The 11547-nt window shown below is 35.6% G+C and overlaps 2 protein-coding genes across 3 annotated transcripts; both read right to left on the bottom strand.

Moving 5' to 3' along the window:
* Nucleotides 1-3584: 3584 nt before the first annotated feature.
* On the bottom strand, nucleotides 3585-5007 carry or42c2 (odorant receptor, family 42, subfamily C, member 2). Of its 2 annotated transcripts, NM_001362428.1 has the most exons (2): nucleotides 4913-5007; nucleotides 3585-4790 (listed from the first exon to the last, which is right to left on the bottom strand). In NM_001362428.1, exon 2 carries the CDS (start codon nucleotides 4758-4760, stop codon nucleotides 3780-3782), a length of 981 nt encoding a protein of 326 aa, NP_001349357.1. In that variant the 5' UTR covers nucleotides 4761-4790; nucleotides 4913-5007; the 3' UTR covers nucleotides 3585-3779. The 2 variants fall into 2 exon arrangements, with proteins under 2 accessions (NP_001349357.1, NP_571656.2); NM_131581.2 differs by having other exon boundaries at nucleotides 3594-4974.
* A 3868-nt stretch (nucleotides 5008-8875) lies between these two features.
* or42c5 (odorant receptor, family 42, subfamily C, member 5) lies at nucleotides 8876-10791 on the bottom strand (the record flags this gene model as incomplete). Its single annotated transcript, NM_131744.3, is given in 2 exon segments — nucleotides 8876-10536; nucleotides 10649-10791. A coding segment is annotated over 1 exon segment (978 nt). The 3' UTR covers nucleotides 8876-9528.
* Nucleotides 10792-11547: the final 756 nt, after the last annotated feature.

An 11547-nucleotide genomic window follows, 5' to 3' on the forward strand; every position in this document is an offset into this window, starting at 1 on the left:
AACTCCCTGATATAAATGCTTGTCCATATTCTCATGTTGCAAAGATCATTGGGCACGTGTGTCTCAATATTTAAATATATCTTATGATTCATCTCTTGAGAAATTTCAGACAACGCAATGATGTAATATTTATTTAATGAAGTAAATGTTCTTGCCCTTGGTTTCTATTGTTTGCTATTGTCTGCCACACTATTCCCCTTCATGTTTTCATTACTGCACATATTACAATAACTCAAAATGACATTTTATACTCTTTTCAGTCATATTTCAAAATGTTGAGACATCAAAAATAATCTGTTTTGTGGATATGTATTGTAACTTGCATAATATTATAGGAAGCAGAAGTGGAAGTTTTTGTGAAAACTAATTATTTTTGCTGATTCAAAAATTCATGGCCAGTGGCAATGAGTCAAAGAGCCAATACACACAAGCATGCTAGTGTGTGCTGGCCCTAGTCGCATATCCATTGTCACTTCCAGGTTTTTATTGGGTCTCATTCACTCATTGCCACTAACCATGGATTTTTGAACCAACAAAAAAGCTTTGTCTTCTCAAAACTTTTCCTGCTTCTTCTCCAGACTTCAGTCAGTACTCGAACCAAGCCTCCTTTTCCCAACTCCAGCCAGTATTCAAGCAAAGCCTGCTTTCTGTTCCAGTCAGTACTCAGGGCAAGCCTGCTTTCCAGACGTAAGCCAATTTTCAAGCCATGCCTGCTTTCCAGACTCCAGCCAATACTCAAGGCAAATCTGCTTTTACGTACTCCAGTCAGTAAGTCAAGCCTGCTTGTCATACTCCAGCCAGTACTGAAGGCAAGCCTGCTTTCCCAACTCCAGCCAACACTTAAGCCACTTTTGCCTTCCAGACTCCATCCAGTAATCTAGCCAAGCCTGCTTATCCGACTTTAGGCAGTACTAAAGCCAAGCCTGCTTTCCACACTCCAGGCAGTACTGTTGCCAAGCCTGCTTTTCCGACTTTAGGCAGTACTAAAGCCAAGCCTGCTTTCCATACTCCAGGCAGTACTGTAGCCAAGCCTGCTTTCCAAACTCCAGGCAGTACCCAAGCCAAGTCTTCTTTTTAGACTCCAGCCAGTACTCAAGCCAAGCCTGCTTTTCCGTTCCAGTCAGTGCTTAAGGTAAGCCTGCTTTTAGGACTTCAGCCAGTACTCAAGGCAAGCCTGCTTTTCAGACTTCAGGCAGTACCCAAGCCAAGCCTGCTTTCCCTTTCCAGTCAGTACTCAAGCCAAATCTGCTTTCTAGACTCCAGCCAATACTCAAGCCAAGCCTGCTTTCCCTTTCCAGTCAGTACTCAAGCCAAGTCTGCTTTCTAGACTCCAGCCAATACTCAAGCCAAGCCTGCTTTTCCATTCCAGTCAGTGCTCAAGGTACAGTAAGAATGCTTTCCAGACTTCAGCCAGTACTCAAGGCAAGCCTGCCATTCTGACTCCAGTCAGTATTTAAGGCAAGCCTGTTTTCCAGCAGCCTGTACTCAAGCCAACTCTTCTTTTCAGATTCCACTAAAGTAGTCCATCAGCCAACCCTACACTGGTCTCTGTCTGTTTCCCAGCTCCCCTTCAGCCAATAACACCTGGCATTGTGTTTTTGCCATGGTACTTCCAGCACTTCCTTCTCTGGGATAGTGAATCCTTTTTCTTCACCTTCAGCCTCTAGGGCTGTGGACTTCATCTCTCTGGCTCAATTGGGCTCGTCCCACTCCCTACCCTTGCCTCCACATTTACCCTCAGTCGCATTGGCTTCAACAAGGTCTTCTGTATCTCCTTGGCCCTCCAGATCCTCTGTGACCCTGGCTCCACATTACAGCTCTGTCACTGTTGCGTTGGTCCCCTGATGTATTCACCCTGGCACCTTCTACCATCTACTCCACTGTAAGATGCCAATATAACTGGACATCGGAATTTTGCCTCTATCCTCCTGGTTCTGGCTTTTGAATGGTCAACATTGTCACCTTGACCCTCTCCTCTTTCAGTTTGTTTACAGCGTGAGGTCACGCCCTGTCAGAGGGGGCAGTAAATGTCATGTACAGATGTTTGAAAACAGCTCATTATCCCTGTAATCATATAGTACCTGGCTGTCTTCACACATTCACCCACATTAGTCCACTAATAAAGTCCACTTAAAGAAGTAATTGAAAGAGTAAGTGAATTTGTGCACCGTAAGGAATACTATTTTGTTCATGTTTAGTGTTTTGCTGGCTGTTAAATCTATTACCAACTGGATTTTAAACTTCTTGTTCAAACCTTGTGATAGTTATTTAATAGAGAGTTTTCTATTAGAAATGAAACTTGGTATTTTGATTTCTGTTATGTATACAAATGCTAAACTAACATTTAAAAAAATAATTTGTTTGAAAACTGACAGAGATAGGATTCCTCTTTAAATTCCATCTTGTGATCAGATGCAGAAATTAATTTGATGTGTAAACTCTCACAGTGCTTGATAGGTGTTCTATAGTTGTTGTACATCATTTGTGGAATGAACAGTAATATTTTGGACACGACTATAAATTGCTCCTGCCTCAAATTGTGCACTTTTTAAGGTATAGGGAGTGATTGTAGATACAACACCGGTGTTTCATCAGTTCATTATCAAGTCTCATTGTTTTCAGTGCTTTTGCATGTAATCTTCTTGTGTTTTGGATTCTTTGTATTAAAAGCAATTTCATAAATTTGTATATCTGTTGCATTTGTATTTTGTATTTGTAATTTGTATAACTAAATTGAGAAAGGCTGCCACTAAATAAGAGACAGTTATCATTAAACTGAACTTATTAAAACAAACAAAACACTTTACTACAAATTAGGTTACCTAAATAATCAAATTAAAAATTATATAATTAAAATTTAATAATTAACTAAAATTTATCTGATTTTGTTTTTAAATTAAGTATCTTAAGCTGTGTTTAAAACATAAATGCTGGGATTTAGAGTTGCCAGAACACCATGTGATGTGCTGATGGCCCAGTCAAAATGTTCAAAATAAAGTAATGTTCATGCATATTATGATAAGGAAAAAAGATCCCACTAATAGCAGATGATAAATAGTAGACGTGCAGATAATGAAAAAATTTGACAGAATTAGAGTGAAAGAAATAGTTTAAAACACTTTAATACTTTAGTGACAAATTTGTTTTGATTTCCCTATTTTACTTTCAGCTAAGTTGCATCATCTTTGATTGACAGTTTAAGAGTGTTTACGCCAAGAAGAACTCTGTTTGTCAAACTTGCTAATGAGAAGAACACATAAAAGATGACTAATTATGTGTTGACTTGCAGAAGTCCATAGAAACACCTCTGACGCTTGGGAACATCATGTCTCCCATCACCTTGAGCACGGTAGATCAAAACATCATTAAAAAAAGTTTTGACCTGCAACATAGTAAATCAACTTGACACTTTTTATATCTTCCAGCATAACAAATGTAATTGTGACTTTCTATGTTTTGCACAAAGCTGATACAATAAATGCATAAATTGAGAAAATCAACAATAGCCATTTAACTGTTACTAAAATAAGGAAGCAGTAACAAATATCGGGAGTGAGGTGAAGAATACAAAGTGGACGCAGATGTCATTAAATGTGGAAAGCAACAAGCTTTATTCATACAGTAAATGACCAACATAATGACAAAGTGAGGCAGTTTAAAGCAATATTTTAAACTAAGCAGCCTAATCACAATGATAGTGTCCATTTTAAAATAACAATAAAATATACAGTAGTCATTTGTAAACAGTATGGTTTACACAAGAAATTCAGCAAGCTCTTTCATTTTGCAATGTTGTCCTTGGATGGTGCAGATTTGTTTTTAAACATTTTTCGCAATAAGTCTTTGATTTCAGCTGTGTTTAAAACATAAATGATGGGATTTAGCATCGGTGAAATAGTATATGCCAGAGATGTAGTGATGACTCTGGCATTAGGAGCGAGAGCAAGCAACCACGCAGCAATGTATGTACAGGACATAGGGAGAAAATAAATCCCTACTAACAACAAATGTGAAACACAGGTCTTCAGTGCTTTTAAACGACTTTCCCAAGTTGTAATTTTATTAAGAGCAAGAAAAATTCCTATATATGACAGGATTATAATAGCCAATGGTACAACTAGATATAAACATGTGATAAAGGATCCCATAAACCTATTAATACTATTGTCATTACATGCCAGCCTATACACTGGTCCATGATCACAAAAATAACTCTGTATCACATTGGAATCACAAAATGATATTCGCGTGATCAAAGACACCATCAAGGCCACCATAGAAGAATTGAATGCCCATTTTGCTGAAAGAATTAACGTTATACTGGAATTGTTTACAATAGCATGATATCTTAATGGCAAACATATCGCAACAAAGCGATCATATGCCAGAACAACAAGAGTGAAACTCTGCATAGTACTAAAGAGGAACACAAAAAACATGTTCACCAAGCAAGCATTATAGGAGATGTACTGCGAGTCAAACAGAAAAGTCTTCATCATGTTAGGAATCAGTGCGTTAGTTTCACCAATATCAGCCAAGGCCAAGTTAAACACAACAATGTACTTAGGACTGTGCAGACTCCGCTCAAAAGCTATAATGAGAAGGACTACAGAGTTCCCAATTATAGTAATGAAATATGTGATGAATAAGAAAACATAGTAATAACTGCTGTACGGTATACCTGAAAGTCCACTGATGAAAAAGTATTCAGGATGAACAATAGAGGTATTCTTGTAAGAACTTGCATTTAAGGAACTCATGACAGCTTTGCGTTTGGTCTTTTGTACAGGCTGTAAATAGAAATTATCAAAAAGACACAAGCAAAATATAAACATCACAGTAATGCCGTAACATACTTAAAACAACACATGTTATCACATATATATAGTATTTTCACATGTGGGAAATATACCTTCATACAAAACTGCTTTAAAACATTTCAGTTACAAAATAACCACACAGTCTATGCAAACAATGACAATGACTTTGAATTAATGAGGTTAGTACCCATCCTTTTATTCTCTCAGGCTGATGACTAGCTACAAAAGTAAATCCAAAAACATCTTCTGATTCATCCCTTGACAGATTTTAGACAACACAATGACGTAATAATGTGCAATAAAGAATAAAGTAATACATATGCTGAAGTAAATCTTCTTGCCATTGCCTTACTTTTGATAAAAACTCTGTGTACTAGTCTGCAAACTAGCCACACATTTGTTTTCTCCTTTACATTCATGTCAATGCACATTATATACCAATAACTCATGAATAATTCAAAGTAATGTTTACGTAAACTATTTTAAGTCATTTTCATATCTACCAACTAAAACAAAATAAAAACAATAATAAATAACATTCCAGTCACTTATTAGTATCAGTACTTTTTCACAATAAGGCACTGTGTGAATGGTGTTGTATATTTACCCTGAAGTCAAACAAATAAGTACAATTAATATGTTATATTGCATTTTACAGATATCTGTGCACATCAGGGAGCTGCTATGCATCAACGCATACCAAAAGTTTTCACTTTCACTTTTGAATCTGCATCACAAGTACTCTGTATCTATTGTTGTCTTCAGCAAACTGCAGCATTAGTTACCAGAACAAAGTTGACAGAATGGCGAGTATACCAGGGCAAATAGAAGTATAAGAGCCACATCCTGTAAAATAGCTCTACTACACTCACAGTGTCTGAGAAAATAGCAAGAAACTATGCAGATTGTAGAATTTCGCTAAAGAGTTTGGCAATGCCCATTACAGGGAACATTCCCTAAAGAGATATAGCACCTTATCTTAAGGTCTAAATGGATATTTTTTTATATCAGCAGCCAAGAAATAAGAAGTGCACAGAAAGTTTTACTTAAGGTTGTCCACACTTGTTCAAGGACCACTGTCCTGCAGAGTGTAGTTACAACTTGCCTTAACATACTTGTGTAGAGTTCATATCATGCTTAGTAATACTTTGATTAGCAGGATCAGGAGTGTAGGAGCTAAAATCAGGGCGGTGACCTCTAGGAGTATAATTGAAACCCTGCAGGGCTTGACAATAAGGACTGCTCGATGGCCCAGGGCAAGTGTGCGAGACGCACGGGACAGTAGACAAGATCGTTACGGGCCCAATTGGGCCTTTGCTGCCTTGTCACTAAAGTTTAATTTGGCTGCGACTGTTTGTCTGTTTGGCTTCATGATCAGACTGCAGTCTTGGTTTGTCTGTTATTTCTCTCTATAATTTAAGCCTGCATAATTCTAGCCAAAGTTTTTTTTTTTAACAGATTGATTAACCGAACAGACAGATTTTTACAAAACTATTTACAAGCCGATTGAAATGAGGCTCATTATGAGAAAATCTTACCTTTCTGATTTCTATTTGATGACAATGTCTGTGTGTGTCAAAATTAAAGTGCACATTTTCGTTTATAATATGTATATATATTTTTTTATTTAGTTACATCACGATTATTATTTTTTTAATTGTCTGTCGTATTTAAAGAAAAGTTATGCTGAATAAAAATGGGTATGTATACAGTTATGTTTGGCTTTGGCAAAATATTTAAAATATATGGCTAAGAGACAGTTATTAACTTCCTTCTTTTTGTTGGGGCCAGAGAAAATTGTGGCAGGGCAAGAAAAAATCTGATCTGAATCTGATCAGGCCAGAGGAAAAAATCCTTAACGTTGAACATGTTTTTACTCCAAACTCACCTCAAAACTATAGTCAAGTGTTTGAAATAAATCCTTCTCTGAGATGATTCCACAGTCATGTGTTTATTTGTCAAATTAATGAATCAATCAATAAAAGCCGTTATCTTAAATCTTTTTCAGCAATATTTTTTAGCAAAGACTATTGTCCCCCATGGAATTTCTAGGGTTTCTTTGTGTGTATTTGGTCTAATCGTTCAGCCCAAGTATACAGTATAAGCACCTTGGTAAACTAAAGGCAGGGCTGTGTTGGCCATTTTGGCACAACAGGACTCCTTTTCCTCCCTGATCTTGCACAATACCTGTAACCAAGAGTTTCACAAATTTGCAAACAGCTAGGTAAAAACACAGCACACTGTGGGTGTACGGTTCATACAGTAGTTGTAACAATCAAGGTTGCTTGACATACATTACTCTCACACAGTGGCGCCTGCAGGTGTACGGCTGTACAAACTGTGCGTACCTACCATGAGAGGGTGCAAATTAATGCCGCTTTTTTTTTTTATTACATAATTTAAATTGACTATTAAACAGTATACACTACGGTATATTGATAAAGCAAGAAAGAATGACAACAAACAAAGGTGTGTGTTTTAAAGTGTGTATGTTCTTGCATGGTGGGAGATGGGTAAACAAATCTATTGGTATTTACTTTTACTGGTGGATTTTCCGCACCTAAAAATCACCATTCAGATAGCTATTGTTTTAAAACAAGGTTTAAATGAGTAAACACTCTTTAAAACAGCAAAACTGAATTAAGACAAAAGACCTAAAATGAGACAAATACTGATCCCCACACGAGGTGGAGACCGCAGTCTCATTATCAGCACCTAAGCCGGGGAACCTGTCTCGTTCATCAGACAGATCAGATCCAGCTGCTGCGCGGCCTCCTCGCATGGAACAGCTATCATTCAAGGTGTTTTAAACTATTTTATCTGACAGACTGGCATAAATAAGCAGTCACCTCCTTTCACACGAGTTTCTAAAGTGTCTCACATTTTCAACCAAGTTTGTTCCACTGAATGTTCAGTGTTGTTGCGAATATGCGAATTTGAAAACACTTGTCCTGCTCTTTCAAATTATTTGATTAAAAACAGTTTAATTTAGGCCCCTCTAAAACTAAACATTTCACTTTAATTTAGCCTAGATTATTATTTTATTTGACAGTTCAGTTCGTGGTTTGGCATTGTTAGGTAGATTGCGGGTTTTGAAGCACTTCACTTCAAATGTTATTGGTTCTTCTATTTTATCTAGAAGATAACTGACCAAGACAAATATTTGAACAAATAGACAAACAATATACGAAATTGGTTTTAAAAAGACATTTTTTCTAAGAAAAATATAGGCTGCAAATTTTATTTTTGTTTGAGCCCATCCACTACTAAACTGTGCTGTTGGATGATTGTTAGTCAGTGGAAAGTAAGGATTTAATTAATGCTTCACTAATTGTATTTTATCACGATTTTCTGTCATATATTTGCAATTTTTTTAACATGTCATAAATTTTAAAGATTTCGTCTTGAACGTCTGATTTTTCCTTGGTGCTGATGTGCTTTTATTACATTTAGATTTCAGCGAAATATTCAAATTAAAAAGGAAACAAGTTATGTCATAACGAATGCCCTTGAATAATGCAGCCTTTGACAGCAAGCATCAGTGTTTCTTGACATGACTGGCGGAAGGGGGTGGGGCGGTGCTGAATTTGTGCGTACCTTGGAATAAAATCCTGCAAGCGCCCCTGCTCTCACACATTTCACAAGAAGTGTGTAAAGTTTTGTTAGACCAATGTTGTTGACACATTCTGAGTGGTAAAGTAATAATAAACTGTATAGTAAATCAACATATCACTAAAGTACAGAGTAGATCACCACTTGAAATGGGCTGCTAGCTTTACAGGGTTAGTAAGTGGCTTACTGTGATATAAAAGCAGTTTGCTGCTAAGAAACAGATTGTTGCAATCTACAGTATAAGCAAGTGAATTTAACTGGATTATTTTATCCTACTGTATATACAGTACAAGAAAGAATGGCACAGAAGCAGGGGGCTGTTTTAAAAATATTTGAAATATCAGAAAACAAAGAGTGTGGGACATGTGCAAGCATATAAACCCTTTGCTGTAACCTTAAAACTCACAACAAACAGAGCTATACAAAGCCCAGGAGTCCTTTAAAACATTTATAATACATTTATTGGGACAGACAATCATCTTAAGAAAAGGCCAGTACAAATGTCACAGTAGCTATAAGTTGTGTCTCTCACAGGAGTTCACCCAGCTCATTGTCATTGTGTATATATTATCTGCAACACATTGTTTTATTCATGTATAAATAAACTAGTGAAAATGATATGTTGAATGTCAGCATGTACAACTTGCTATATCATACAGTACTATATTATAATACAGAACACAATAAAGACAGAATTGTGCATGTCTAGTCAACTCTTAGGAATATATTATTCACTTCATCAATACAATTCCACCTTGTTTTATTTTTGTTTCGATTATAAATCCAATACAGACCCAATGCAATCAATAAGGCAGGGATTTAGACATGTTATTTGAGTAAAATGCAGAAACATGACATATCTTTTGCTTTTTTATTGTGTTTACATTGTGTTTGCTTTGTATTATGTTTAACAAAAGTGAAATAAAGGCTCCTAAAATTAGCTCTAATACATAAACTTATCCTTAAACACATGTTGAACTGAGAATTTTACATTATATATAACCCAGTACACTTAATCTATTTCTAAATTATTTGTCTCCATATATTTATGTGAAAACATCTAGTACATTCTAAAAACATTAATAAAGAAAACAAGTTAGCTTGCAACATGCACAGTTTTGGTAGATCTGTTTTTAATAATTTTTTTAATTAATTGTTTGATTTCAGCTGTGTTTAAAACGTAAAGTATAGGGTTTAGAGTTGGTGGAAGCACATATGACAGGGATGTGCTGAGGACCCTTGCATTAGGAGTGAGGGAATTCATGATTGAAGCAATGTATATGCTGAATATAGGAACGAAAAAAGATCCCGCCAACAACAAATGTGCAACACAGGTTTTCAGAGCTTTTAAACGTCCTTCCCAAGTTGTAATTTTACTTAAAGCAAGAAAAACACCCACATATGACAGGAATATGATGATCAGTGGTGCTACTAGATATAAAGCTGTGCTGAGTTTTCCCAAAAAAGAATTGATGCTGTTATCATTACATGCCAACTTATACACTGGTCCATGATCACCATAATAACTCAGTATCACATTGCTTTTGCAGATTGACAGTCGAGTGATCATACCCACCACAACCAGAAGCACAAAAACATTAAACGCCCATAAAACTAAAAACACTACAGATATGACTGTGTTGTTGACAATAGCATGATATCTCAATGGCAAGCAAATAGCTACAAAGCGATCGTAAGACATAACAACAAGAGTGAAACTCTGCATGGTAGTAAAGAAGTGAACAAAAAACATGTTTACCATACACGCATTATAGGAGATGTACTGGGACTCAAACAGAAACATTTTTATCATGTTAGGAACCAGTGCATTCATTTCACCAATATCAGCCAAGGCCAAGTTAAACACAGCAATGTACTTTGGACTGTGCAGACTGCGTTCAAGAGCTATAATGAGAAGAACTATAAAGTTTCCGATTACAGCAACAATATAAAGGAAAAACAAGAAGATGTAGTAATAATTGCTGTATTCTGTACCTGAAAGCCCAGTGATGAAAAAGTATTCAGGATGAACAATGGAGATATTCGATGAGAAACTTGCACTGTCAGAACTCATGGCAGCTTAGCGTTTGGTGTTTTGCCCAAGCTGAAAATAAAAATCACCAGAAAAGCATAAGCAACACATTTGTTTAAATGACAAGTAAACACAACAATGTCTATTATCTATCTTTAAAGCATGGAAATAGAAATTTGTTTACAGTATATGCATAGAAATCTCCACAATATAATCAGTCTTGTGTATAAACACAAAACTACAAAGCCATAGCAAACAATGACTGCTTGTCTGCACTCTGCAAATATAAAGATATGTTATTGCACATTCAGTCAGTTCAATGAATATCTATGCCGGAGAGTTCAAATACATACTGTATATATACAATTTATCATAACTCTCCTGAGATCATTCAGACACTATTATGTAACCTGTTGTAATGTTTTCTCTCCTTCTGCCTTCACTATAGGATTATTCATTTATAATGAGAAGGTTTCAGCTTAATGTAGTTCCCCTTTTCATTTAATATAACTTAGAAATGCCATATAATTGTTTATAATAATATTTTAACATTTACATGTTTTATACCAAAGGCTCTCACCAGGACAAAAAAGTAGGTCAATAAAACTGGGCAAATCAGACACTGAAATATTTCAATATTATTTTATCATGATCTCAGGTGACTAAACCAGATACAGTAAATAAAATGTTATTATGTGGTAATGGGGTGGGAGAGTAATAAGCTTATGCTTCATCCTGCTCCATTTTCGACCATATTAACATGTATTTCTTTTTGTTAATGATATTGTATGTATAATATTTTTGTTCGAAAATAAATAAATCAAATCAAAAGTGTATATATATATATACATATATGTATATGTATATATATACTTTTAATATATGTAGTGGATTTTGTAGTGGAGTGAAATGCAATTTATTTAATTTATTACAATAAACAAACGACTGTCACAAACATGCAGCAAATAAAAGTAAAATAAACCTTTTTTTCTGTAGGGAGTGACAATATTCAGGTACAGAAATTCTATGATCAAATGTAAAGCATAGTCTTCATAATATAGTAATTCAATAAAAATAATCTTT

Source organism: Danio rerio, chromosome 15 (genome assembly GCF_052040795.2).
Source record: "Danio rerio strain M-AB ecotype USA chromosome 15, GRCz13ab, whole genome shotgun sequence".
In the NCBI taxonomy this organism is placed as follows: Eukaryota; Metazoa; Chordata; class Actinopteri; order Cypriniformes; family Danionidae; genus Danio; species Danio rerio.